The sequence below is a fragment of the Rissa tridactyla genome, chromosome 3 (assembly GCF_028500815.1).
Source record: "Rissa tridactyla isolate bRisTri1 chromosome 3, bRisTri1.patW.cur.20221130, whole genome shotgun sequence".
Lineage (NCBI taxonomy): Eukaryota > Metazoa > Chordata > Aves > Charadriiformes > Laridae > Rissa > Rissa tridactyla.
The window spans coordinates 92,314,459-92,341,964 of record NC_071468.1 but is presented as its reverse complement, the minus strand read 5'-3'; the positions used below and the strand labels follow the sequence as shown (position 1 = coordinate 92,341,964).

The 27,506-nt window shown below is 43.1% G+C and overlaps 1 protein-coding gene and 1 long non-coding RNA gene across 7 annotated transcripts in view; one reads left to right on the top strand and one right to left on the bottom strand.

Moving 5' to 3' along the window:
- COL12A1 (collagen type XII alpha 1 chain) overlaps nucleotides 1–13,580 on the bottom strand; it is a 101,848-nt gene extending 88,268 nt beyond the window's left edge. For 2 of the 5 annotated variants that reach the window (XM_054196529.1, XM_054196530.1), the window contains exons 1-5: nucleotides 13,287–13,579; nucleotides 10,547–10,654; nucleotides 2,048–2,164; nucleotides 1,225–1,368; nucleotides 259–315 (exon numbers count right to left, since the gene is read on the bottom strand). In XM_054196529.1, coding sequence (XP_054052504.1) covers nucleotides 259–315; nucleotides 1,225–1,368; nucleotides 2,048–2,164; nucleotides 10,547–10,619 — 391 coding nt within the window. In that variant the 5' untranslated portion in view covers nucleotides 10,620–10,654; nucleotides 13,287–13,579. Of the gene's footprint in view, nucleotides 1–258; nucleotides 316–1,224; nucleotides 1,369–2,047; nucleotides 2,165–10,546; nucleotides 10,655–13,286 lie in introns of all 5 variants that reach the window. The other 3 variants (XM_054196527.1, XM_054196528.1, XM_054196532.1) reach the window with 3 other exon arrangements.
- A 4,133-nt stretch (nucleotides 13,581–17,713) lies between these two features.
- Nucleotides 17,714–27,206, top strand: LOC128907625 (uncharacterized). Of its 2 annotated transcripts, XR_008465677.1 has the most exons (4): nucleotides 17,714–17,866; nucleotides 23,356–23,459; nucleotides 24,912–24,990; nucleotides 26,850–27,206. It is a non-coding gene; the product is annotated as an uncharacterized LOC128907625 (long non-coding RNA). The 2 variants fall into 2 exon arrangements; XR_008465678.1 differs by lacking the exon at nucleotides 24,912–24,990.
- The last annotated feature ends 300 nt before the right edge of the window (nucleotides 27,207–27,506 follow it).

Here is a 27,506-nt window from a genome sequence, read left to right as displayed (position 1 = left end):
TTGGTTTAGTTGCATGAAATTCCTAGTTTCGGTTCCAACTTTGCACCATATTCTTTCAATGCAGCTATAAATTCCTTCCATCCCAGTCCCTTCTCAAGTTTTCTTATCTATGGACAATTTTACAAGTAAATTTCATTGCTAGGTATAACACAGGAACACGGTTTAACTATATGGGGCCCTAGTTTAACTATATGGGGACCTAGACCTAGACCACTTCTCTCTGAAACGTCAGATAAGCTGAAAGACAAAACAACTTACTTTGTAATTGAGCCTCAACCTTCTTTTCCTCTGGTATCCCTGGACCACCTGTCTGAACTGCACAAAGCACAACATAGAATTAATGGAGAGAATCAGATTAAATTTGGAAACATCAAAGAAAAGCATGTAGGGAATTAGGGACACAAATCTGACAAGCCTCAGAACATGAAAACATAAATGCAAGTTATGTATACATCACCTGTACTTACAGATTTGACAACATAGCATTCAGGACAACACAAGATACAGAAAATGCAAATAATTAAGAACCCTCTATATTTGCACATCTTGTACAGTAATTTCCTGAAAATTAACTGAAACATCCCTGGATGAAATACCAATATTAACCCCTGTCTAACACATAGGGGAACTCATCATAAGGAATTTTCCCATGGTTGTTTGGGAAGCCTGAGACATATGCCAAAATGTGTCATAGAAGATAGTCTGCTGTGTTTAACATTTTTATTTAATTACATTTATTTTAAGCTCTATTTAATTATTAAATACAAATTTTAAAAATTTAAATTCCATATTTTATTATGCATATAGACATATTGTGTCACATTTTATTGTTTGATGAAGGTATTTAGCCTCTTTTCCCCACACACACACAAGAAGCTGGTCAGATTAATTTGTCACTGAGGTCAATGAAAGTCTTCCCCTTGACTTCAGCAGATACAGTCTACAGCAAGCAGGTTTAGTTCAAAAGAGCCAGTGGCCTCCTGCAAATAACTCTATGGGGGTTGTCAGACACAATATATCCATATTCATCTCCTCTTATCTGTTGCAAATTATGTCTGCTTTTACTAGGAATTATGCTCAATGGAAAAAGGCTGCTCAGATAGCTACATCTGATCTGAGTTTAGGTATGTGGCAATTTTGTTGAGAAATGGGAACAAAGACAAGTTTTGTGAATGACCACTCGGTTATCTTACTCAATTTTCTAATTGTATTACAGGTACTTACTTGTCAATTGGCCAAACACAGGTAGACTCTCCTCTCTTTCATCATATGAAGCTATTGATACAACATACTCTATATCAGGTGTGAGATCTGATAAGACAGTTTGGGTAGTGCTAGGTGAAAGAGTAAATTCTTTAGTAGGCCCATCTGCAATAAATATATAAAACAGTTAATGCAGCCTTTAAATCCTGCAATATCAATGACAAGTTGATCATTAAAAAAAAAAAAAAACCAGCAACAGAGAATTATCTATCTAAAACCCCATGATAATCTTAAAACAATACACCTTCTTTTTTCCTGAAGTATGAATTTCGAAACATGAAACTTCCAACTAACCTGTTTTCAATAGTGAACAAAATACCTGCAGTGTTTAATAAATTCCAGGAAATTTGAAACTTAAAATGCACATACAAAACGTACTATCATCTAACAAATCACGATCCAGTTCTGATTCAATTTCTCTTTTCCACTGAGCATCTCTCAAAGTGAAACAGAATAATGGGTATCTTACACAGCCATTATCAGGAAGTTATATGACATCACTGCTGGCAGGAGAGGAGCAGAGTGATGATTCTACCTTCTTTTTACTCCTTGCAAAGGAAAGGCGTCCAAAACTTCCTACTTGCAGTCCCCAAAGAAGAAACACTATGGTAAGAAAAACTCTAACTTTGAACAATCACTGCTCCTTCCTGTATGTTCTTTGCTGCTACCCAGTATTGATCACAAACTTCAGAAAGATGTTAATAGCTACTCTTATACCCAGGTTAGAGATAAGACCCAAGTTTTCCAAAAATTTACTGACATAACAAAATTTTACAGAACTCACCATTTGTTGGAACCACTGTTATCCTGTAACCCACTATTGCATCTGGTGGCCTTTTCCATGACATTTGAACATTATGTTCATCTATAATTGTAAAATTCAAGTCTGACGGTGGATTAACTGCAAAAGATTTACACCAGGTGGATGTTTAAAAGTTTGAACAAGCTTTGGCAAATGAATAAATAAAATAATGTTGAGCAAAGCTTACTAAAATTGTCTTTGCATAAATTTGTTTCCAACAAATATAAAGATATGTTGTTGGAAAAAGAGTAAAATAAAAGCTGACAAAATATGACAAAACATCAAAGAGTATACGCATTACAGAGGACAGCACAGAACATATGTTTCTTGAGTTGCCAAGGCATTCAAGAATGGCCAGCAAAATCAAGCACAATAGAAAACACATTTGGATACATGTACAATGAGTTCACAGATAATCACCACATATGCAAACATTTCACATAACAATTAAAGGAAATTTTTTTACATGCTGGGTGCAATCCGTACAAGCATGCCAAAATCACAACCTGCTTACAATATCATGAGATCACTTAGGACATTGAGAACACAGTACTCTTCTTAATTAGACATCAAAGAATTGATCAGCTTTTTAATATAGTCTCTGCATAGTCATATTTTGTATCAATTTCACTGAATCTAGAAACTTGGCAGAGAAAAAAAGATATTTTAAAGAATACAGGAAAAGATTGGGCATTTAATGATCAGTAAAACAATTTCTGTTAGGGTCTAGATACGAATATACATGTAAAATGTATATCAGTAATAAGGATATACTGACGTATCATTTTGTTTCAAAAGGTGGACGGCTCCACCCCTTTGTTCCTAGAAGCCACGAAAGTGACATACTTTGCATATGGATGCAAAGAACTCAGGAACCAAGAGGATAATAAATGGGGTTAGAAATGGCTGCAATTTGCTGAAATATTTGAGCTGATGTGACAGTTCACAAAAAATAAGATTCTACCTGTTTACACCAGATTGCTGTACAATTTCAAAGGTGTAAACTATTGTTTTCATGTTCCCTTTGCAGCAGGTGTACCCATACTAGTAGTGGCATTTTAACATAAAATGCCAGTATGGTTCCAAACAACACAATGGTTAATTATGAAAAGACAACATCAAAGTATATTTATGGACATTTATTTTACAGAATTTATAGAAAACAGCAAAGAGGGCACCAGTGACCTGAACAAATGACTGCAAATAAAACTTGTAGGAGCTGATGACAGAAGTAATTGAACAGTACAGAAAGAAATAGTTTACATACGCTATTTTGCAGCATCATGCATATGTAAATGAAATGTTGATTATTATTTTTTTAGCTTCCCATGATGGACAAAAGCCTCCATGTACAAGGTTCATTACACAAAGACGTTTCATAAATATTTTATAATGATATTCTCTTTGTAAAATTGTCATGCTTTTTCATGCAGTATTTTACTGACTCACTGTCAGTGCATGGTAGGTGTATTATATATTATATTATTGTTTAAATAGGTCTACAAAGTAAGATTAGATTCAGCCATACTTTCCTTAACTACTTGTGAGACCGTTTTGCAGGCATTTTTAATAGACAGATCTTCTCTGTTTCATGGAAGATCTCCATCATATGTCAGATTCTGGTTCAGTTTTGAACATAATTTAAAGAGCAGATAAAGAAATAAATGCTAGAACGTATACTTACGAAAAGACATTGTCCAATTGCAACAAGTAGTGCTGAGCTCAAAAAAACTGTCAACCAATTGTGTAGGCATTTTTTTTTCCTTTTAATTTACTCTAATTTCCAACCATAGGATAATATGGCTTTGAAATACTGATACAATAGATACGCTAGTACTGAAGTAAATGTTATTTTTCCTATTGTCCATACACAGGCAGTGAGATTAGACCATTAACCTGCATGCACAGTTTATTCACCATTCAGTTTATCAGTATCACAATGCTAGGGAGAGCAGGGTAGTTACTTAGTACCAAAATCATGCAACACGTGTTAATAGTAAAATACATTTAGGTGATAAGAATATCATTATAAAATATTGTTTCAGTAGCAATGGCTCAGGACAAATTTAATGCAAAGGCAGAGACAACTGACCTGAGCATGCTTTTTAAAAAAATTCAGTACATGGAAAAAATAGCACCACCAACCTTGCAAGTAAATTGGCATGTTGCAGAGGAGACTTTAGGCTTTAACTGCTGAAGGACAGCAGCAGCCCAACTTGTTGATATCCAAATGACCGGATTCCAGATAAACTGAAAAAACTGACTGTGAGGAGAAGTCTTTAACATTTTAAAGGGTTTTAATCCGTTTTATGAAAATTCAGATGTGGATCTTGGCAGGCAACAAGAATAGGACATCGATACAGAAGTGACGTATCCATTCATCCAGGTGCTCACAGCCTTTCAGAAGTGTTGCAGGGGACCTCAGAAAGTCCCCTTGTCCATCCCATGGACAAGACATGATCGGCTACCCCATGTCACTCCTGACATGTTTGCTTGGATCATTCTTAAAGATCTCCACTGTTAGCAAGACTGGCAGCTTCCCACAGAAATTACTCTAATGCCTCACTCCCTTTATCATTGTAAAGTTATTCCCAACACCTAACCCCAGTCTTCGCGGCTGCATTTTAAATCCATTCATTCTCAATCTGGCTTATCAAACTCAAGCACTGAGTACTTCTCCCATTGAAATCCAAAAAGGAACCTCGCCTGAGTGAAAAAAAAAAGCCTGTTTGGATCCAGTGTCATCAAAATATCTTCCAGATGGCCCGTGAGCTTTTGATACTCAAACAGAACCTCTGAAACATCCATGGACCTTCACATGGGTCAGATTTCACCCATGTGAAACTGGCTGCAGGGTGAAGACAAAACCATAGTCATATGACTGAGAGCAGTAAGTCTATCTGAAGTACAGCAAAATGTTTAGATGAGAAAAAGCTGATTGAGACAATCAAACAGGGCAACTGTTACTCCATCGTATTAAAATTTTCCTTCCAGAACGGAACTGACCAGTGGGAAAATAATACATCTGCAATATGGAATCAGGACAGACTTCTAGGAACAAAATGCCCCTGGTTGTGGTGGGAGTTTGTCCCGTTACAGGGACAAACCTTAAAACTCCACTCGACAAAGGCTTGCGTGTCAGTGCAGCTTTACTCAAGCAAGTGGTCCTGATGTCAGGCTACTTGCGTAAGTGAAGTTGCACATATGCTTACAGTGAGTGACACTGCTGATCAGTCATCCTGTATCCATCAAAATCCACGCCAAACCTCTCACTGACTTGACAAGGCACAGGATCATGACGGTAACATGTGATGGCATTATAGTATTGCCTTAATACAGTGATTCCACTGTCGATGCACAGAAATGTATGGCTCCCCTACAGGTTTCCAGTGTAGTAAAAAAAAATTTCTCGCTGTATGACAATAATGTTTACACAGTGTTAATTTCCACAACTCTTAGAACTATGATGTGATAACTTCCTCCATCAGATATCCTATCTTGTGCACCACAAAAGAAAGAAGAAAAAAAAAATCAGCCATTATATACTTAATTCATTGCCACTCCTTGTGTTACATACATGTATAATAACAGTATATTTTCTGAAACAAAAAATATAGAGCAAGGCATCTTTCTCATGCTATGTATGTCTTATACTAGCTTGTATTACTTAACAGGTAATACAAACCTAATATACAAAAGCCTACAGCTTTTTACAGATAACACAATGTGACTGCTACAGAATCCCAATGAATTTCTTAACAAGAGAGCATTAAAATATAATCAGAAGATCAAACAATTTAAATCTAGAACCAGACTTAAAAGTGATATAACTTGGAAGTAGCTGCCATCCACAATCCCTATGTGAAACAAAATCTGTAATTCCATCACTGGAAAAGACTCACTATAATTAGCACGTGAAACAACATGTTAGCCCATGTTAAAATAACGTACAGGCCACGGAAGCTGAAGAATAAGTCCAGCCTTGCTCCCACTGAGATAAGCCCTGCCGAGACCGGAAGAGGCCAAAACTCCTCATTTTCTATTTTCTTCCTATATGACATGAATTCGACACAACCAACCAGATCACAACCGCAGTCAGGCTCCTTTGAAGTCAGTATTGCCACTGTGAATGGGAGAAAGAACAAGCTACAGCCTAGCAATGTAGTAAAGAGCAGCTTCTCAGCCTTGTTAGATATTCATTGCCAATCACAACAGAGAAACATTGCCACCTGTATGTTTGCATTTTTTTTATTTTATACATGTATATGAAATTTCTTCAAAATACAAAATATTTAGCTCATAACTGTATTTTGAAAAAAATTCATTTAAATATATATACCTATGCATATAAAGATGCATGTAACTAAACATAATTGCATATATATATACACACACTGCATGCATGAACATTTACCAAATTTTATGCATGTTTGTGCATATATATGTATGTGCATGTGTATATACATATACACACACATACACTTTGCTTCTAATTAGCAGCAGGAAAATCAGGGAGTTACAGTCACTTCATGTATATACAAGTTTCAATTTCACACATCAGTCTACATCGTTCTCTCTTTAGGAACTTGGAAATCAACAGCTAGTTTCTTGATAGACAGAAATTGGACACCAAAACATAATAAAATAATGGTCCAGTTCCAAAGCTGAATAGGTGGCTAATTTTAAAAGTTTCAGCTATCCCCGATCATCTCTAAACCATTCAGTCAATTAAAATTAACATACTCAACACAAGCTTTACTACATGAGAAACTTTCTAATCCTCTGTAACTGCTGCACTGCAATTATTTGTCACTTACTGTACTGCATGTCCCGGAGACAGATTTTTCACCTGACACACCTTTTTCTGCACGACACAAAGGTCCCACGCTCGGCTCAGTGACACCCTCCTTCCCTACCTCCAGCCTAGAAAATGGACTTTTCTAGGTCTGAACCAGCTCCTGAAACATTGAAAAGTCAGCACCTTCATATGCTTAGCGAGGTCACGCAGAACCAATGATTTCCTCATTCCTTTCCTGTACCTTTGAAAATCCCTCTGTATTAGGAAACACAACACACTACACAAGCCATGACATCACAGCATTACCTTGAGATTATAACTAACAGGTTATTTGCATAGTAATCTACTCAACTATGACTAAAATAATTCTTATCTAGCAAAAGGACATAGGATTCCCCCTGGTTCTCTGTGATCACAAATGGAAAAAATACTGTGAGAGAAAGAAATCTTGACACAAGGACACACAGGGAATGCGCTGGAGTATTGCAGTGCTGGGCTAAAAAGGCAAGAAGCAACTTGAACAGAGCAGAAAATGGCATCACGCACAAGAAGCTTAGAGGGAGACGTCAGAAAGATTGCAAAATAAAACAAGAATTTCACTCTAAAAAAAAGAGCAAAAATGCTGAGCATGAAAACAGATTTGCTTCCTTGTCCAGGGTAAACAAACAACTTCCCCAGTGAAATGCCATGAATGCATTTAGACTATATGTTGGTTTTACCCCCTCTAGTGCTACAGTGATTGTCCTCAAAACCCCTGTGTTGCTTTATCTCCATAGAAAAGCTCTAACATCGTTACTGCAGTTCACTCCCTTGCCAACAGCAACAGAGCACGGCTCTCACGAAGGACTCGCAGAGCAGCTGTGATGCTGATGAAGAACCAGTTTCATCCTGCAAGTTTTAGGAATCTACGAACAGCAGTATCAGATAAACACCAGATCTACTCCCAGGGGAGACTGAAAAATGAAAGCTGAAGGAAGGCAGAAAAATAGAACTAAGCTTTTCCTTCCCTCTGCTTTTGCTCCATCTTCCCACACCATATCAGCAATCTCCACCACATCAAATGACCCTCTCCCTCATCCTCCTCTCACTTTTTCATACCACCAAGTGTCTACCCACACCTCAGAGAAAGAAAATTCAAACTGCATCTCTTGTGAACAACACAGAGAGGGCCAAAGGAACAAAACCAAACCAAAACAAAGCAAAAAAAAGAAGACGACAGACAGGATTGACTGGTGGAGGGACAGCTTTGTCACAATGTGATCTGAAAGTTAGAAAAATAGACTAAAGGACAACTGTCCACAGAAGAAAGTCAGTTCAGCAGACAGGATTTAAGTTGTAATTAAACCAGAACTAAAGTAAATAAGATCCAACGTGCAATTTACAACATGATGGAAATTGAAGCACAAAATTAAAACAGTGCAGGATGACCAGTGTAGTGCAAATAAAAAACATACTGCAAAAAAGCTCTACAAAAGCAATTCCCACCAGAGCAAGTCCAAAGCTACTCCTAGCTTTTAAATTCCATTTTCAGCACCATTATTTCTCACGGCCCTTCCTACTCAAGGCACTTTTCTGCTCTTTCTTCAAAACCCTGGAGCTAGGAGAAGTTTGTCATAGAAACCTGACCACTGTAAACTAGGTATTTTGTTTAATACACATTTGTGAATGCAGAGTAGAGTAAGTCCTGTCCAGGAGCTCTCTACAACTCACAAGACCAGGCTTTGTCCACCCTTTTGCTTAGCAATGGCACATCCTTCAACATCACATCCAAACAAGCTTGGACAGCTTGTCTGGCAATGCATCTAGTTTCATTGTTATAAAATAACTGTGTTTCTCCAAATAAATTTTTGTAGCTTTCATTAACAGCGCTCAAGCTACAACTGGTTTAGTCCACACTACAGTTAAATAAAACACCTTTGCTTACACTTTGAAATAACCTACTCCATACATGTAACCAGTGGTGCAGTACAACAGCAACATTACTCCATCTCCGAGTGAACTCCCTCCTAAGATGGGGAAGAACGCACAAACACACCCACTCCCTTCCTCCATCAGAACTGTACACTTTCTCTGCTTTCTCTGGCACAGCGGTCCTGCATTTCAAATGCAACTCTGAAATGACTTCAAATGACCTTTTTCGGTTCCTCAGCCAACAACAACGCAGCGCGAGAGGAAGGCAGCAGGCTGATTCTCTCCTAGGGTGACCAGATGTTGCACTACTGGCAGAAATGTCATCTTTTTCCAGAAAGCCAGTGTACGTTACATCTGCGTGCTTCAAGCAAGCACCGCTGCCGGGAGGTCCCAGAGGCATCTCTGATACGCCAGCTTTTAGTAGCCATCAGCCAAGGTGACCAGGTCCAGACACAGGCGCTTGCAGCAGGCCACGATCCGAGAATTTGTTTTAGTTCAATACAGAAAGAAAAGGAAGGGGGAAAAAACTGAATTAGCAGACACTGGCTTCTGGGCTTTTTCCAGTAAATCCAGGGGAGTTCACACCCAGTGGTTCGGTTCACCCTATGATGGAGTCAGGTCCTAGAGGTCAGATCAAGTCATTTCAGCACAGGACATCCAGCATCTTTATTTCCCCTGGCAGCCACTGCTGGCAGAAATATTATTACCAAGACCAAAACCGTGCAGCTCACACAGAGGGCCACAGGGGAGGTTGCCCCCACACTTGCTGTTAATCCACCAGGCAGGCAAACGTGCCAGGGCCAGGCCATTTTGAGCCACTCCGTGGTGAGCGTGGCGGCCACAATGGCTCTCCCCAGGTCTTCATCCCTGCAGCTGGAGGCAGGACACTGCCACGGGCTGACAGGGACCTCAGCCTCCAGAGAGACTGGGCCGGCACCCTGAAAGGAAGAGGAGGAGCAGAACAAAGGCCTCTTTGGGGGTGACGGCGCCATGTGCATGCCAGAGCCTTGGGGCCCTGGCCATCACAGCAAGGCCTGGCCCAGGCCCAGCCACCCTTCGGCAGTGCCCAGGACATATGTCATGGTGGTGGCAGCATCTCCCCAGAGGTGTCCCCCACGTCAGAGCCACCGTAGAGGCTGAAGTGTCCCTGAGGGAAGGTCAGGCCAACCCAGGGCTCAGCCGGGGGTCGCCTGGCTGAGCAGGGGAGGCCGGTGTGCCGGCAGGCCGGCGGGGCGGAGGCGAAGGGTCCCGCCCGGACAAAACACACAGGCGCAGAGAGACAGGCTCTGTGGGAGCATTTTATTTCAAAGCTGCGGGTTGTTGGGTGGTGGGTTTTTCGTTTCCTCTCTCAACATAACTAAACGAGACTCTACAGCACAGAGCTCAGCCATTCTCGGTCCGTCAGCGGGGCAGCGCCACAGGCCCAGCCATGCCAGGGTGCCCGCCAGCAGCAGCCATGGCAGCGGGTTCCTAGGGGCCCTGTGCCCGGGCGGCCACACCGGCCGGTGGCCCATGTCCTGTCTGCGGGGCGGTGTGGACAGCACACCAGAGAGACAGAGAGAGGGAGCTACGGTCCGGCTGACTAGCCGGGAGAAACAGAGCACAGAAGGAGCTGGGCAAGGAAGGAGAGGCGTTTCTCTGAAGGAGAGAAAGAGAGAATGTGAAGTAGTTACACTCAAAAACAGAGAGGGAGAGAGCCGGTAGCTCAAGGCTGGTTGGGATGTTTGCTGGTCAGGACACCGGGGGCAAGGGGACAGGGAGGGGAAGGTTACCTTCAGCCTCGATGGAGGAGAGGAGGGCGGCTGCACACAGAGCAGCGACTGCCGAGCACAGCGCTGTCTTCATTTCTGCCCTTTCAGATCACAACAACATGAATGAATCTGCAGTGATGGGGAGGGTGGAAAAAAAAAAAAATGGAGAAAGGAGAAGGAAATGATACGCGTGGATTAGAGGATTGCGTGGGTGTATTCATGAAACATAAAAAAGACGAACCGTGGATTTCACTTTGTTCCCTTATCCCCAGCCCCCACCCACGGGACCAGGTTGAAACCTCTAGACTTGAAAGCCATCCAAGACGATGACAGATCTGCATGACTAACTGGAGAGTCTCGTCTCGCAATAATGTGCCTTTTGTTGCTGAACCCTTTCCAATCACGGTAAGCACACACGGCTTTAACCTAGTTGGGGTTAATTTGATCAGGGAAGCGCGGTGAAGATCTGTGCCTCTGCACAGGCAGGAGCCAGGAGGGAGCTCCATGACTTCATTGCCGCGTGCGATGATAGCTAATTCAGAGGTCATTTCTGCCTTGGATCAACTAAATGTCTCTTTCAGCTGGGGATTTTATTCGGCTCCTTTTTCGTAACTGTTGAAGCACTTAGTTAGCTGTGTTTTAGTGGTCTCAAGGCAGCTTGGAAACTGTAATAAAACTTTTTTTGAGGGGTTCTGCCTACGAATGTGCTATTCTTCATTTCTTGAAAGTCTGAAATAGATTATACAGAAGTGTGTGTAACACACAACTGAAACCTGACACGTCTGTCTAGCCATGATGTTTCAACATCTGATAATTCATTTACACGTCCTGAGAGAAAATAGATTTACAATACACTGTAAAAAGCAGGCAGGCGAAAGAGTCTCACAATCACGGCAGGTTGTCTAGCAAAATTGGTGAGATTAGGCCAAGTTAGTGGATCCTAATTGCAAGCAGCTACACCTTCCTAACTATATGCTCTAGGTCAAGTCAAATTACTCCCAATTGCTCCAGCAAGACTTCCAAATTATTTCCTTGCCCAAGTAAAGGCTAATATGAACAGTCTTCATCGCATACGCACATCAGTGTTTCTAAAGTTTGGGGGTTTCTAGCTTAGGAAGTAGGGGAAGGGTAATTTGTTTGAATAAAGTCATAAATACATCATATATCATAATTAGGCTGGATGAAAGAGAATTCCAAAAGCAATTAGGCAACAAATTTTACAGGGAAGGTGCCAAGAGCAAAACAAAAGAAAAATACATAAATCATTAGTCCGCAGAAACAGCTGAAGGGGAAAATAATATTATTCTGCCATCTAGAGAACTAACCAGCAAGATACATTTAGTGGGTAGATGCTGTGGAGATCCAGGAATTTCCCAGTTACCGACACTGAACTTAGGCTTCTGCCGGGCAGCTGTATACACTAGCCTTAGCCAAATGTCTTTACTGCACATAAAAATACCAAGTGCTCAAAGAAAAACTAAGCAATGGTTTCAGACCAGTGATACCTCCAGCAGGTAAACAGAGTAATATTGACGGTAATGACTCCCTGACACTAACACAAGAAAGACCAAGGTTAGCATTAAATTGTTCTGAAAGGTGAAAATCATATCAGTGCTCTGTGTGGGAAACGGCTGTCCCTGAGCATATCGACTGCATTCTGCAGAGAGCTTAAGGATCACCTAAACTCAATGTAAATGGACTTTTGTCCCAGAAATCTTGTGTGGGCTTGGAGTGCCATCTTTTGATCCTTTTCAAGAGCAACAGAAATAAATCACCTCACAAAGGCACCTAGTTCACTACTGCAGGTCTACCATTTCTGATATTTTTTTTTTTTTTCCCATGAAATAAAATGTCTCAGCCAAACTATTCATTTGCCCAACTAGAAACACCTTCTTTCTTTCTGGCACTTAGGCATGTGAAAGAAAGCCTGGAGGTGGCAGAGGAAAGGTCCTCTCGCTGGCTCAGCAGGGACACAAGCAGGCTGTGGTGTCAGGACTAAAGGTATTCTCATTGATCTTTAGAGACCACTTTAAAAAAAGCGGGCTTCCAGCAGTACCAGCCCAATCTCACGCTAATTCAACCTACCAAAGCTTAGCCAAAGCATTTCCAAACCGCGCACTGCAGGACATTAAACACTTTCAAGAAGAAAAAAGAATAACATAAACGAAAAAAAAAAAAAAAAAAACAACAAACCACAGGAAAAACCCACTACCTATCAAAGGGCATAAAAAACCTGGAAAGGGGAGAAAGCATCACCGGCAGCTGCACACAGAGGGGAGGGAAGCCAGAGCTCCTGCCAAAGCCGCAGCGGTAGCCCGCCGCCCAGCGCGCTGGGCGCTGACACCGGGCTCCGCCTGGTGTCTCCGGACGGAGGGACCCACCGCGGCCGGGACGTCGCCACCGCCACCGCCGCCTCCCCCTGCACATCTGCGCGGCAGCCCGCCGGGCTCCCCCGTGCCTCCCCCGGGGCCGGAGGGCCAGCAGCACCCCTCGAGGGTCTCTCTGCTCCGCGCCGCTCCGCCGCCCTCTCGGCCTCAACGCCTGCGAGCCGGCTCTGACATGCCCAACGCGCACAGACAGACACACAGACACAGGCAGACACACGCTCTGTCCCCCATCCTATGTCAGCCTTCAACCCAGCGCTGATTAATCTCAGCCTAAGGTGCATGAGAAGGGGCTGCGTGCCTGGTGCGGAGGGACAGGCGACGGGGGATCGGCCGAGGGGAGGGCAGGGGATCCCCGCTCCTGCGCGGGCACAGACCTTCAGGGGCGGCTGCAGGGTTGGCGGGGTCGGTGGCGGGGCAGCTCCTCCGGCGGTGCCTGCAGCAGGAGCCGCAGCCGTCGGACCTGGAGAAAGGGAGGAGGAGAAAGGATGAAGCTCCGGGGGCACCTTGTGGAGGGAGCAGCACGTAGCAGCGGCGGCGAAGGAGGAGCAGAAGCAGCAGCAATAGCTGAGCGCAGAGGAGGCGCCTCGATTACTGTAGCTCCCGATGCGAGGGGTCCGTCTGGGAAGACTTGCCTTCTCCAAGTGGGAAGAGCCTCTTCTCAATCTGCTACTTAATAGAGGGCTGTTCCCAACTCTCAATTTACCCTCGTAAGCGGTTACGAAACTGCAGGGAAGGTGGACTGCTGCCACCGGGTGATATATGCGCGCTGCTCTGCTCCAGCAAGGAAGGGGATCCACTTCTGGAAACTGGCGCATACCTCCGCGCATTCCTGCGGCATGAGGCGGGCGGCCGCCGCGGCAGCGCGCCCGGGGGCAGGGGCCCGGCCCGCCGCCCCCTCCTTCCCCTCGGCTTCCCAGACCGGGGGGAACACGGGAGGGCAGTGGAAAAACTGACTCCCCGGCCACGGCTTCGAGGGATGGCGGCGCGGAGGGTGTCCCCGCGTGGGGGTTTCCACGCAGTCGTCCCCGTCCCCTGGGGCCGAGGCTGGTCCCCGGGATAGCCCTGCAGAGGGGACGTGGGCAGCTCCGCTGCCGCGGCCGGGAGCCTCGGGGGCAAAGAGAATACGGTCATTTTAACACAATTCAGGTGTGTCTGGCCTCCACCCTGTACAGCCTACATGCATTAAACCACCTCCCTCGCCACACCACTGTTTCGCTTCGAGCACGAAGCGCCGCCGGTGCCCGGGGCTCCGCGGGCAGAGGGGATGGGGCGCCCGGCCCCCACCGCCTCCTCCCCCGCACACTGCGGGCAAACCCGCGCCCGTGCCCCTGTCTGAAACCGAGTGCATCCAAAAGCAGCTGCACGTCACAAAATCGGGCAGCCCGCTGGGCGAGAAGCTCGGCGAGGGCCTCCCGGCGCTTGCTCCCGGGAGTGTCGCAGCGCGCCGTGCCAGGGGGGTGACAAGGAGGGACGCGTCTGCCCTTCACTGCCCGGGGCAAGCCGGTAGCCCCCGGCCGGGGCCGTGCCGCAGCGAGGTCTGTTCCCGCACCCGTGGGGAACGGCAGCCTCGGTAACGCTCTCGTAACAGGCTCCTCCGGGCTAAAATACGGGATGTCACCGTCCCCGCGGAGAGGGTCCGCAAACGCGGGAGGCGGAAAGGGACCAGAGCGGGAGCAGACAAGGAGGGAGAGCAGCTGCGGGTGACTCCCAGCCGCAGCCCGCCGCGTCCCAGTCGCCCGACTCCGCAGCACCGAGCCCGCGCAGCCCCCGCCGCACCGGGGCTATTTGCGGTGCGCGGGCGCCCCCCGGCGGCGGCGGCGGGCACGGACGGGCCACGGACCGAGGCTACCGCGGGGCACCCCCGGGCCACCGCTGTTAGAAACGGGAAGGGACAGGAAGGAAAATAAAAGCCTGGGAAGGGTGGGGAGAGGGCGCGACGGGGCCAGGCCCTCAGTGCGGAGTTTAGGACCCCGTCGTTTGGAGAAGTCGGTGATATCCATGGACTTGTTGGAGCGGGTCCAGAAGAGGGCCACAGAAATACTCAGAAGGCTGGAGCATAGGCTGAGACAGGCTGAGAGAGCTGGGGCTGTTCAGCCTGGAGAAGAGAAGGCTCCGGGGAGACCTTATAGCAGCCTTTCCGTACCTGAAGGGGCTTACAGGAGAGATGGGGAGGGACTTTATCAGGGAGTGTAGCGCTAGGACGAGGGGTAACGGTTTCAAACTGAAAGAGGGGAGATTTAGATTGGATATTAGGAAGAAATTCTTTACTGTGAGGGTGGTGAGACGCTGGAACAGTTTGGCCAGAGAAGTTGTGGATGCCCCATCCCTGGAAGCGTTCAAGGCCAGGCTGGATGGGGCTCTGAGCAGCCTGGTCTAGTGGGAGGTGTCCCTGCCCAAGGCAGGGGGTTGGAACTAGGTCATTTTTAAGGTCCCTTCCAACCCAAACCATTCTGTGATTCTATGATTTTGGGGCATATTGGCCCCATATCAGCTTTTTGCACAGATGTGAATTTGAGAGCAATCGGGACAAGTTCCAGACAGGGTGGAAGTGCCTGATAATAGAGATCAACAGTTTATTGGAGGACAGCTGCTGGGCACTTTTTACACAGGATTGGGAGATCAAGGACATGTCGACAGGAGGACTTCTCTCTCCTGACCTGAGTCAGGTTGTCTTAATTTCTGTAATACTCCAGTTATCTGCATGAGAACCCAAACGCTGAAAAGAAAGTGATAACCAGAAAACGTGCGCTGACATTTCCAGACACTTTGGATGTGAGTCAGCTAGTCTTAGGGACACACCACCGCTTCAGCTGTCTGGTGTTGATTAAATGCACTTTCCAAAAGCAACATCTCCTCCGCTGATAAGCTTTAAAAAACTCTTGACCTATTAACCCCCTTGCCCAGCTGTTGAGTTGGATTTTCACTTTTGGCATTTTGGCACGAAGAATTTAATTTCTTCCTATCCAGATCTGATATGCAAAAGCAATATTTCTAAGATACTTTTTTAAATTTGAATTTAATTTCCTGAGTGAACAAGCCAAGAACTCCAGTATAAATGTGGTGTGAACAACAGTTTCAGAAGAATGGGTATCAGGGATTACAATGAAATATCCTTCCATAGGAAGTGAATTAGGAATTCCATAGGAACTGAGGTATTTTTATCACTTGTGCACTGAGACAGCATTTTTTACAATGTGCTTTGGATTTTTTCATCATAGGGTAACCAAGATTTTATGTTAATAGTTAAAATCAATTAATGCAAAAAAAACGAGGATGGAAGAAAATATGTATTATTCTATTTAAAAGTTAAATCACTCAGAACAATTATTTTAATATATTTAAATAATTTGGTACATTAATTAATTAATTCTACAACTGGATTTACATGAGTGCAGACATTGAAACCAATGGGTCTCTCAGAGGTGCAAGAATCTCATAGTCTCTCCCTCACAGATTTAGGTGCTGCTGAGGGGACTGTCTCCCATTCCTCTCAGCTGACCAGCTTTGCTTAATTTCTTTGCATAATTTCTTAATCTCAGAGCTGGCAAAAGCAAATAATTCATTGACTCCAAGGGCAGCAGGATTTCATTCTTATCTTTAACTCTTTGTTCTAACCATTCTAGCTATGTTCCTCCTAAGACCTTTTACATGTAAAATACACCAACAAATTGCATTTAGAATATGTGCTTCCATACATCACAGTAATTAAACGGGTTGTTTTTAATCAGCTCTGTTGCTATGTACATTCATAGTCTGAGTACATAGTATGTGATGCAGAAGGCATTTCTGAAATGCATAAACATTTACTAACACTCTCCTGTCTGCTTGTTTCTTAGACAAGTGTTAAACACATTAAGGCCATGCACTCCAGCTCTGCAATTTCCTTTGCTATCTAAGCTGAATAAGTTGAAACGGTGACAAATTTAAATACAAAAATCAAGATTTGAATTCTTATTTATCCTTTTAATGCAGATGCCCATTTCTGGTGTAGGTATGTGATAGTAATACTGCAGGTAACCAGTTATTTCTTAGAAATTTTGAACTGGTTCGGGGTCTAGAGTAATTCAAGATACTTTGTGCTCCTGGCACCTTTTTTTTATTTCCTTAGGCTGCATTGCCAGGGCAGAATAAAACAGGACGTTCTGCATTTCAGCACTGTAAACCTTGAGTATTGTTTACCGTGTGGATATCATGCTAGATTTGGCCTCTGTGGCTTCCTGACAGTTAGTTGCATCTGCTTTATATACGAATATGGTAAATGCCTTATTTTCTCATATATATATACACACACACATATATATATACACACACACATATATATATTTGTGTATATGCTTTACACAGAGGGAGAATCAAAGAAATTGTCAGCTCTTTGAACATTAAACAATGGGTAGATTCAGCATTTAATGTTGATATACAGGCAAAACTGTGCTGCTCCCAGTGACTTACCTCCATCTACCTGAGAACTACTTTGCTGGTCAGTCTGTCACTGCATTTATCACTACAGTGTATCTAAATTACACAGTCTTGCTACAGTCATTTAGGAGGCCCATTCATTCCCTACAGCACAAAGGACGACCTTTCCAGCGTATTTTTTATTCCCTATTAAATCAGTCATAAAGCTAATATTGCACAGTATTATATCTGCATCTACAAAATACAGAAAGGCAAAATACAGCAAACCGCTTCCTCCAGGCCCTGCCTTCTCTGAGAGATTTGCAGTCAATGGCATGAGAAGAACTCGGTCTGGTGTTTATTTATTCAGATAATTTCATTTCAGAGCTGGTATTCAGAGAGCAGTAGTCTGACCTCTCATAATGAGGAATGGCTTCTTACATTAGCAGTGTTCAGAGAGGACTGGTTCTATCTGAAATCTGCTCATCTAGTGGAACAACTATGGAAGCAGCATCCCAGGAGAGTGTTACAGCCATGAAATAATTATCTACCTCACCAGGTATGTTTTCCTTAGCAACTATTTATTTCTTTAATTTCTCTAACTGGTTTTTCCCATCATGTAATGCTCTGAAAGTAAGAAATTATTGTGGTTCCAAATAAGTAGGACTGGAAAAGTAAATAAATCATTCAAAAGCAGAGGTATAAATAGAACGGAACTGGCCTTCTAATGCAATCTGGGAGTCTCATAAAAACCATTTAATTTGTAGGCAGTCATTTTTAAAAAATATCAGATCTTTAATATTAAAACTGGAAAAAATTAGGTGCAGTGATCTTATAGGCCCTTCCATATATATATATGGAACGCACCTTATATTAAAACATTCCTAAATTAAGTTGCTTTGTTTGAAAGAACCTGGTTTGTTATTTCACAACAGAATCCTGATCTATTCAGGAAGCATTCCCCAATGAAGCCAGTACAAATCTTGCTTGATTAAAGAGGGCTAGAAAAGAAATCAGCTGAGGACAATGACCCTTTACATTTGTCAGGCATCACGTTATGTCTTAATGTGACCGTTCCCGTCACAGCAATGGACAAGCCACAAAGACCTGCGGATGCAGGTCTAAGTATTCCTCTTCTTCATGTGGCTGAAGGGTTCTCAGTGAAAGAATGATATTCCACTGAGGAAACATATCATTTTAGAGAATCAAAATACTTTTAAATATCACTAGCCAGTAGCTGCTACTCGCAGAACATTATAATATAGTGTTCTCTGACTACCTAATTGGATTCAACATATGATGAAAGGTTAATAGCTGTAGGTTCCCCTGCATCTGGTAACCCTTCAACAATTTCAATGTAGTCACTCCCTACAAAGAAGCACACAATATTAATCCACAACAAAGTCTTAAATGGTGTGGTGCCAAGCTCTGAATAGGAACATTTTGCTAATTCTTATCAGTACTTCTGTATCAAAAAATGTCAATATATATTGTGACAGCAGGGTCTGTGTAGGTGGTAGGTAGGTTTATGGAAAAGATAAGCTTGTGCCTGAATGGACAAGGTATTCAAAGATACTGAAAGTTCAAGTTGTGTTAGCTAATGAGTGACCTGATCCCATTGTTGCAGACTAATAATTGGAATAACTAATTATATTGGGGGAATTTTAAGGCCAAATACCTTGTCATTAGGCCAACCGCTGCTGTTGTCCTTCTCTCCCCAACAGGCACAAAAGGCACTGGGTGTGGAGGGATGCTGCGATTCCCCTGCCTGAGGGGCAGGTCAGAGGGAAGCTGTCAAGGAGGAATATTCAGCTGCCGCTGCACTCTCTCCCAATACTCATCTTTCCAAGAAGGTTTAGAGGATGTAAAGGTCAGCCCCAAACTTTCTGCCAGTTCAGGGGGACAAACATTCAAAGGCTTAAACACTCTAACAACCAAATCTGATACGAATGCACAAAACCATAGTAAATGAGGCTGGAAAAGATTCTGAGAGGCCATTTAGTTTATCCCCTGTTATTTAAAGTACGCTAGGACTTCAAAGAGAAAGCCTCCATACCATACTTAGTACTAACAGCACACTTTGGGGAGCTGTTTCCTAGTGGCTGACAATAGATAATGACTTGTTTTAGGTGAGTCGCATGTTGACCATAGTTGGGCTATGAGCGCAGCAGTCAGAAATAAGTTGGATCGACAGATTAAAAGTCTATTTTGAAGTGAAAGGAAAAATGATTTAGGGGGAAAAAAAAAAAACTACACCAGAGAAGCCTTTGTCTTTGGATGATTCCACAAAAATAGTCTCAGTTTAATACAAAAAATTAACTGTCTGCTTAACTGGTATCTCTGCAAACTCTCAGCCTGAGAGCAAAGAACTAGGACTGGGAGATTCCTTCCTACATGTGACTGCCAGAGGTACAGACCCCACCAGTCTTGCTAAAAACCTTTTTGCTGCTGCAGTATATCTGTACTTAAAAGTCATGTAATTTTTTGACCATTTCTAAACTTCAGGGGAGATGGACTCAATGGTCATCATGTCCCCCCCTTTTTTCCCCTCTCCCTGCCTTCCCAATCTCAGTGACTTGATGTCCATGCCGGCAGGTTGTGGCATTCACCACAGCTCTTTCCTCTCCAAAAGAGAAGAACAGTACGCCCAAGAGAGAAAACTTGAGCCAGGACATGGCCAGGGAATACACCAGGCCCAAGGAGCTGGGTAGCCCAGGTTATACATACGTCTGTGAGAACTATGGGGCTCTCATCTGCATGTCATTTATCACAGGTGATGATGGACATGGAAATTCCATCCATGAGGATTTTGTGGAAAAAAAGAGGCAAGAGCTTAGCTTGCAGGCATTAAAAGCACTGCCTAGGTAACACCTGTCAGGACATTTATGAACTCCACACGAGCTAACTTTAAAGAAGAAATCAGTTTCTTTTGCACAGGTCGTAACTGACTAGTCACTAAAGAGGAAAATACACAGACCAAAACAATGCAGACTTAAATCGGCATTTCTTAATGCAGCCTTGTGGCTGCTGCTTCCCAATATGTTGAATGCTGACATTTCCAAATACCAGAACATAAGATTTATTTGGATTATAAATAGATGTTGCCCTGTGCTTCAGTATCAGAAGCACTCTGTTGTGTAAACAGAACACTATTGTTTTTTGTTTCTACTCATAAGGGTTACTTGAAAGCTCGTACCCACCCTTTGCTGGCAGCCTTTTTCACCTGTTGGAGTTCAGTGTCTCTCTTGTGTATCAACACCTCTACAGCTTGCAGAGAGACTTCACAGGAAGCTGTTAAAATGTCTCCTCTCGCATGCCCTTTCCTCCGCTCTCTCGGATGCTTTCCAGCTGGCCTCGCTACTCTGTTAGTTTTTAGCCTCCCCGGTTTATTGAGCATATCTTGGTTTTGGCATTGTCCTGATTTCTGTTATAACATATTATTTTTTCTGGAGAAATATGTTTGCTACTAGCTCCAGCGTCTCTTATTTGTTTTCCAAAAAAAAAAAAAAAAAAAAAAAGCAGTATTAAAAAAATAATCTGTTTAGGATTTTTAAACAAATAGTTTTTTAAGCACAAATTATGTTCTGAAACACCACCCAGCTTCTTTCCGTCTTTTGCTTTTACATTTTCTAGAGTGCAAATGTTCAGCTGGTACACCCGACCTATTGTTCCTTTACCCTCTGCCCAGCGCTCTATGATATGTAGTTAGGTGATGGGCTGCTTAAGGCACATCACAACCGGGGCTGTACTACATCATGATCTTCTTCCCCAGTTAAGAACAGCCACAGCTGCAAGATGGGGTCCCTTTCTTTATGCTAGGAGTAGCTGTTGGGACCTTATTTTCTAATAATAACTACAGAATCAGCTTTCCTAACCTCCAGAGAAGGTGAGAAGGCAGACAAGGGTTGTGCTGTTTGACACATGCTCCACCATCGCAGCTTTGCTTCTTGAGCACATCAGCTGCACTCATGACTTTGTCCTGCATGGTCACTTCAAGTGGCATTTCGTTCTGGGTTAAGATGCATTTGGTTGCCTCCACGTCGGCCCAGCATCTAAACTTCTGCAGTGGATGATGAAGATGTAGTTAACGAACTCAGCGGTGCCTGAGCAGTTTCGCCACCCACTGTCCATGGGGCTTGGCCCAGCTGCTTTCACATCGGGCTCTGGAGCCATTTGAGTGCCCTGCAGCATCTGAGACCTCTTGCAGAGCTGCCAGCTATAGCCCAGGACCTACGTAGGCTGGCAGATCTCAAACTGTGATAGGCCACTGAGGAGGCTGAGGCAAGACCCAGTGCCATTTTGGGTGCCACAGGCATCCTGCCAAGCCCCCAACTGCTGTACCATGGGCACGTGAGTATTCTGCAGGCACAACTCACTGTGTTGTATTTGCCAGCCCCGCACAAATGCCTCAAATATAGCCCGAGGTGGTGCTAGACACCCAAGTTTAGGCAACTGGTTTGAGCGCTTTTACTTTTCACCCCTGGTATTTTTGCCAGCCAAGTCTTCTGCTGGTGCTGAGCTTTGTAGTCTGCTCACGTCTGCACTTATTTGTTGGGGGGACCAGAATGAGACCAGCAAGTGTGCCTGATGTTGATCAAAAGACGTTTGGCTGGTAGTGATTGCCAGTCTCTACCCATCTGCTTTTGGATCTTAGACCTGAACAGAGAGATAAAGATTGTGACAGAGGTTCCTGCCTAACTCTGTGAAATACATCATAGGCAGGTTTTACTAGCCACACAGTTGATGTCCCTCCTGCACCAGTCCCAAGTTTTGTGACTTCCTTTCAGAAACTGCATTTACACCCCAGAATTAATTAAGCTGGGGTAACCAAAAGTTGTGATTCCGCTCTTCTTTTCCCAAAATCTGGCCGTACATTTGAGTACTATTTCCAGAAATAATAAAATCGTTTCTTCTTGTTGCTGCTGTTGTAAGATTTTTTTTCAATTTTATGATTTTAATAGAAGGGAATTTCTTGGTACTGCTCTTCTGAAAAACGAGGCTATTTATGTAAATGCCTGAGTATGAATTTAGGAGTCTAAGTTTAGGCACGCATTTCTGAAAATCCCAGGCAAAGGGAGAAGGTGTACTAACCTCCCGGTGCACTGGGCTCCAGCTCTGTGGCACAGTGGTCCCAGTGCAATGCTCCACACATAGCACATATTAGCACACCGCACTATATTTAGCAAAATGTGCCCTACTGCTCCTAAGAGATGGCTGAATAAACCTTGATAACAAAGTTGGCCTGGCTCCTTTGGGACTTGTAACTTCCCACTGAGCAATAGAGATCATTAAAATGTTTTAATTATATAATTCCCTTTTGCATAGTGTTACGATAGATAAGATTGCATGTGTGCGTGTGTCAGCCTTTCCATTATAAACTTCAGGTCCCAGGACATTAGTCATCCAGCGTAAGTGCTCATGTTGAGATGAAACAATGTGGAACCATTTTGATATTAAATAAATATATATAACTCAATCAGTTAAAGAACACATTTGTAGCTTAAAGGTCCTGATGGAACCACAAGCTCCTCCTTGCACCCCTGCAGGAACAGAAGCTGCTCACTGTTACAGGGCACAAACTGTCTCAACAGGTGAGACAAGCTCTAGCAGCACCAAATCTCCCTCTCTCCTTTTTATTCCAAAAAGCATCTCTGAATATCGATGCATAACGTTAAGGTCATATTGATGAGAATGATACCAGGAGATTTGGAGGAATCTTAACTTGGGAGTAAGAACATTTTGGGCAGATGACATACTTCAGGTCTTGCACAGCCCAGTTTTCTTGGTTAAAAGGGAAAACTTCTGTGGAAAATTAAAGACAGCCATCTACAAATATCTAAATTTTTTTGCCACTGTCTCAGATATTGTTAAAACTGGACAAATAAACATATCTCTCTTTTGGCCCTAAGAAGTCCTCTAGAAAGTATTTAACCCAAAGACATTAAGAGACAGTTCAACTTGTTTCTGGATGCTTGTGGCAGATGAAAAACTTTTGGATGAGCACATATAAAGTACCTCAGTTGAACACCTCATTGTCTTTTTTTCAAGGAAAACATTCTGCTGCTTCTCCTGGTGAAATCACAGGGAACTGCATCTCTAGGTGAACACAGACAGCCTCAAGAAGAGAGTTATTCCTCGATACACCTCTAATGGTAAGGATACCATTTTATTAAACTGACATATCACAAGACACTATACTCTTCTCTTATTTTACACTTCCGTTAGCAGTCAAATGCATGTTGCTGATAGAGGAAAGAGAGCACCTATGCTGCAATATGCTTTTAAAACAATGCCATGATCTTGTTCATTTCATACTTCGTTTGTAACAATTCTATTTAGGAAGCCTTAATTTAGGTAACTCTAAACCTCCAAGCCTCTTGTGGTCTATTGTATTGTAGCTCCTTCCATGTTCTGGTATATGTAAAGCTTAAATATTACCGGATCTTACCTGATCATCCCTTTCCAATTTATTTCCATGCCCACCAGACAGCATCTTGCCTTTTCTGCAGCCAGCAAAGACCCAACAACACAAGGGACAGACTGTTTCACCAATAAAAATACCAAAGCTGGTGACATAAAAATAAAATGATAAAATACTGGGGAGGGAGAGGAAAGATAATTACATGCAATGCATGACCCAGACAGAGGGGAGGAAGGATCCTTCATGTTTCAGAAAGTTCACATTGGTGGATTGGGAACTCAAAGAAAGAAACACATGAGCAAAGGACAAATTAATCCCGCTTTGGCAGTTTTCTCTAGGACATAGCAGGCTATATGCAACGGGAGGAAATATTTTGTGAGCTGAGTGAGCTGAGTACAGATACTAGTATTCCCTGAGGAGCTAAAACCAGGACTGCCTGACTGGGAACTCAGTGGGGTAACACCCTTCTCTCACGTACTTCCTCAGCCCCTGTGAGTGAATTTGACTTACCACAACATTTAAAAATAGGAATCCCAGCCAATTACTTTTTTTTTTGCGAGGATGTATCTTTTTGAGAAAATAGATATGAGTGTGCTGTAGCTGTACATGTGTTTTGGGCAAGCCTGTGATCAGTTAGTCAGTTAGAAAATCAGTTAGAAAACCTGTGAATAATAAGAGCAACTCTTGAGAAATATTGAGACAAGACCAAAACGTATCTCTCAGACTGTGTGCGCTGCCCACCAAGTTTGAAGACTTGAATACTCACACTCAAGTACAGTACAGACAAGAAATTCTCCTCACGTGGTGTTTCAGGACAAGCCATTATTTTTACAGCAGAATTGACTGAGTACTGAAAAAATAAGTGGAAAGGCTCAGGCAAGTTTGACTCGAGAAGGTGGTGTTATTATTAAAAGGAACTTGTTTAAAAAAATAATCGCACAAGCATGCACATGAAAAGATATGTTGGTTCTGACTTACTCATCACCTAAATACCTTATTTAGGGTCATGTCAGGTTGATCAGATTGATTTTGCCTTTGAAAGTCTGATTCACTCTAGCAACTATGAAGGTCAACCTCCAGCTCTTTGATATGTAACAGAATTGGGAAAGAATGGGGGAGTAAGGATGGACAGGTTAATACAACAGATGCCAAAAAAAATTCATCACGCTTTCTCATAGTTCAGAGCAGTGACAGCCAAGGCGAGCAACATTAGAAAAGTGGTATTTTTACTCTGGGATCTCAACAAAGAAAAAAAAGTACAGGTAAGACCATACACCTAGAGATCTCTCCGGTGTTTTTATTTCTAAGAGTTTCTGAACATTTTTCATGGTGTCTTTTAGGAAGCTGCTGCTGTGATACTGTGTATTACTAGTCCTCATACTTTTATCAGGGAAATTTTTGAGTGTGTCAGGCTAATTGGATCTATACATATATTCAGCAGCCAAGAAAACGTAGCCCAGGGCACAGTTCTAAGAGTAGATAGTTCTGAGCTACCTTCCCAGCGGAGAAAGTAAAACACGGTCTGTGCATCTGGAGTCTCAGAAAGGATTGTGTAACCTAGAACTGCAATACTGAGGATTTAGTTTTCATCTCTTTCATCTGTCTGATTCTTGTTTGAATAGTCATTTCTCTTACAGTAGCATGAACAATTTTATTTTTTTTCATTCTGCCAAAGCTGGCACACTACTAAGCTTTCTTTGTTAACCTTAAAACCATGTAAGATTAAAAGCTTAAATAATGAAAAATAGGGTGGCAAAGGGGGTGGAAGAGATGGAGCACTCATTGCCTATCTAGCAGAAAACGTCTTCCATATTTTCGGGATGACATTTAGAACAATCCAGCTCAGTGGAAGCCAGGACAGCATTCCCCTGTCTTCAGCACCAAGAGGCTTTCCCATCCATTAAACCAAAATATAAAAAAAATCATAGCTAACATTTCTAATTACAAGAACTGAAAAATAAAGTTTATGTGAACATGAAATACAAAATAAAGTTTACACGAACATGAAATCTCTGTTTAGGAAGATACCATGTCTATTGCCTAAACACAATTCAAAAAGCGGAATGCAGTAAGGTAGTAATATTTACATCAATAAACTCAATCTAACTCAAAAAAATATTAAGGGTGGTAATTAAGCACTACAGTAATAGAATCAGACAAGAAAAGCACATAATTGGAGTACATTAACTGCTAGCAATCTAAGACTTCACAATACTGACCATTTTCTTTTTTAAAGTTTAACTTCTCACATTAACAAGGTGTAATAGAAGTTGCTGCTTTTACTTGTACCCACAGGGACATCGAACATAGGATCTTCAGATATTTCCAGAAACTTTCCATTCATTTTAGCTGTAAGAGAAGATTTGTAGCTCTCTTTTTTCATATTCCTAGGGAAAGACAGTATAGACAGTATAGGCACCTAATTTACATCTGGCAGCTTGTGACATGGACATGCCAGCAACAAAATACACATATAGACTGAACAGGGGATGGGAATTTCCCTCTTAGCTTTACAATGCGGCCCCAGAAAGTGGTGCTGAGCAGCTGACGGTGGCTCTTGTTTGGTTTCATCCTCCTCCAGCTCCAGCAGCAGAAAAAAATCCCTGAAGCGCTGGCAGAGCCACGGCTTTCGCACGCCACCCCGTGAGCGCTCGCCAGCAGCACAGCACGGCCCCGGCCTCCAGCTGCAGGCTTCAGGGACACCTTTTGGGATTACCAGACCCACCTCTGCCACAACAATTTTTGGTCATTTGTTATTCATTTAAATAACATTTCAAGGCTTTGTCTGTAAATACCGATTGCTTTGCAGTACAAAGATCTTTTTCCTGGCTTGCATTAACCCCACATGTCCTCCCACCAGGGTGCCACCTGCAGCACAGCTCACAAGCTGTCGCTGAGACAGAAGACTCTGAGATGCAGTAGATGGTGAGAACGACTGTCCATTCTGCTTTGGTTGCACACAGAAACACACATTTAACACCTAGCTAGCTCATCACAGGATTTTTATAGTTTAGACTATTTAAACATTTGTCCTTCTTTCAATATTCTTCATAATTCCTGCAGGTGGGAAAGGATGTGGGCTTTTTAAAGGTTTTGACTTTTTCCTTATGCTGCCTTCCAGATGCCCACCACTCGGTCCACATCTTGGTAGTAACCCTGGGCACACGGTAGCAGCAGAAGCCTTACCAGTGTCACAGAGAGCAGATCGGTTCCTTCACATGCTGTGAAGTATAGTTCGCTGTGCTGGAAGGTTGCAGTTCCTTGTAGGCATCAATGTTCATCTCGAGGTAAGCTGTACCCCATTTCCCAAACCTTCTTCCGAGACGTCCATCCAGGCAGTTCTTACTCTTTTAGTCATACAGTTGACTAACCCCACCCACGCAGAGAGACTACCATCGAGGGGTATTCTCCCACTCTCCTGTTTTAAGATTTTTGGTTCTACTAGAAAGTTCTGAGTACACTGGCCCTTCTCCTCCAGTTTGCCTCAAGTTTAACAAGCATATTCTGGTTCTCCAGGATAGCAATGAAAAATTCTAAACGCGCTTAATCCACAAGAGGCTTAAAACAGTAGTGGAGTGGGAAGCTAGATTTTTGCGCTCATTTTCACATTTCGGAAAACCCACTGTTTCCTTGAGAAGGGAAACAAAAGGATTATTTCGGTGGATTCCTTTTTTTTGTTTGTTTTTTTTTTTTTTTTTTAGAAGCTCTATTTGTTACAGAGACAACACCAGAGCTTCAGTATAATGAACCACAAGTAGCAACTTGACAGGAAGGCTAC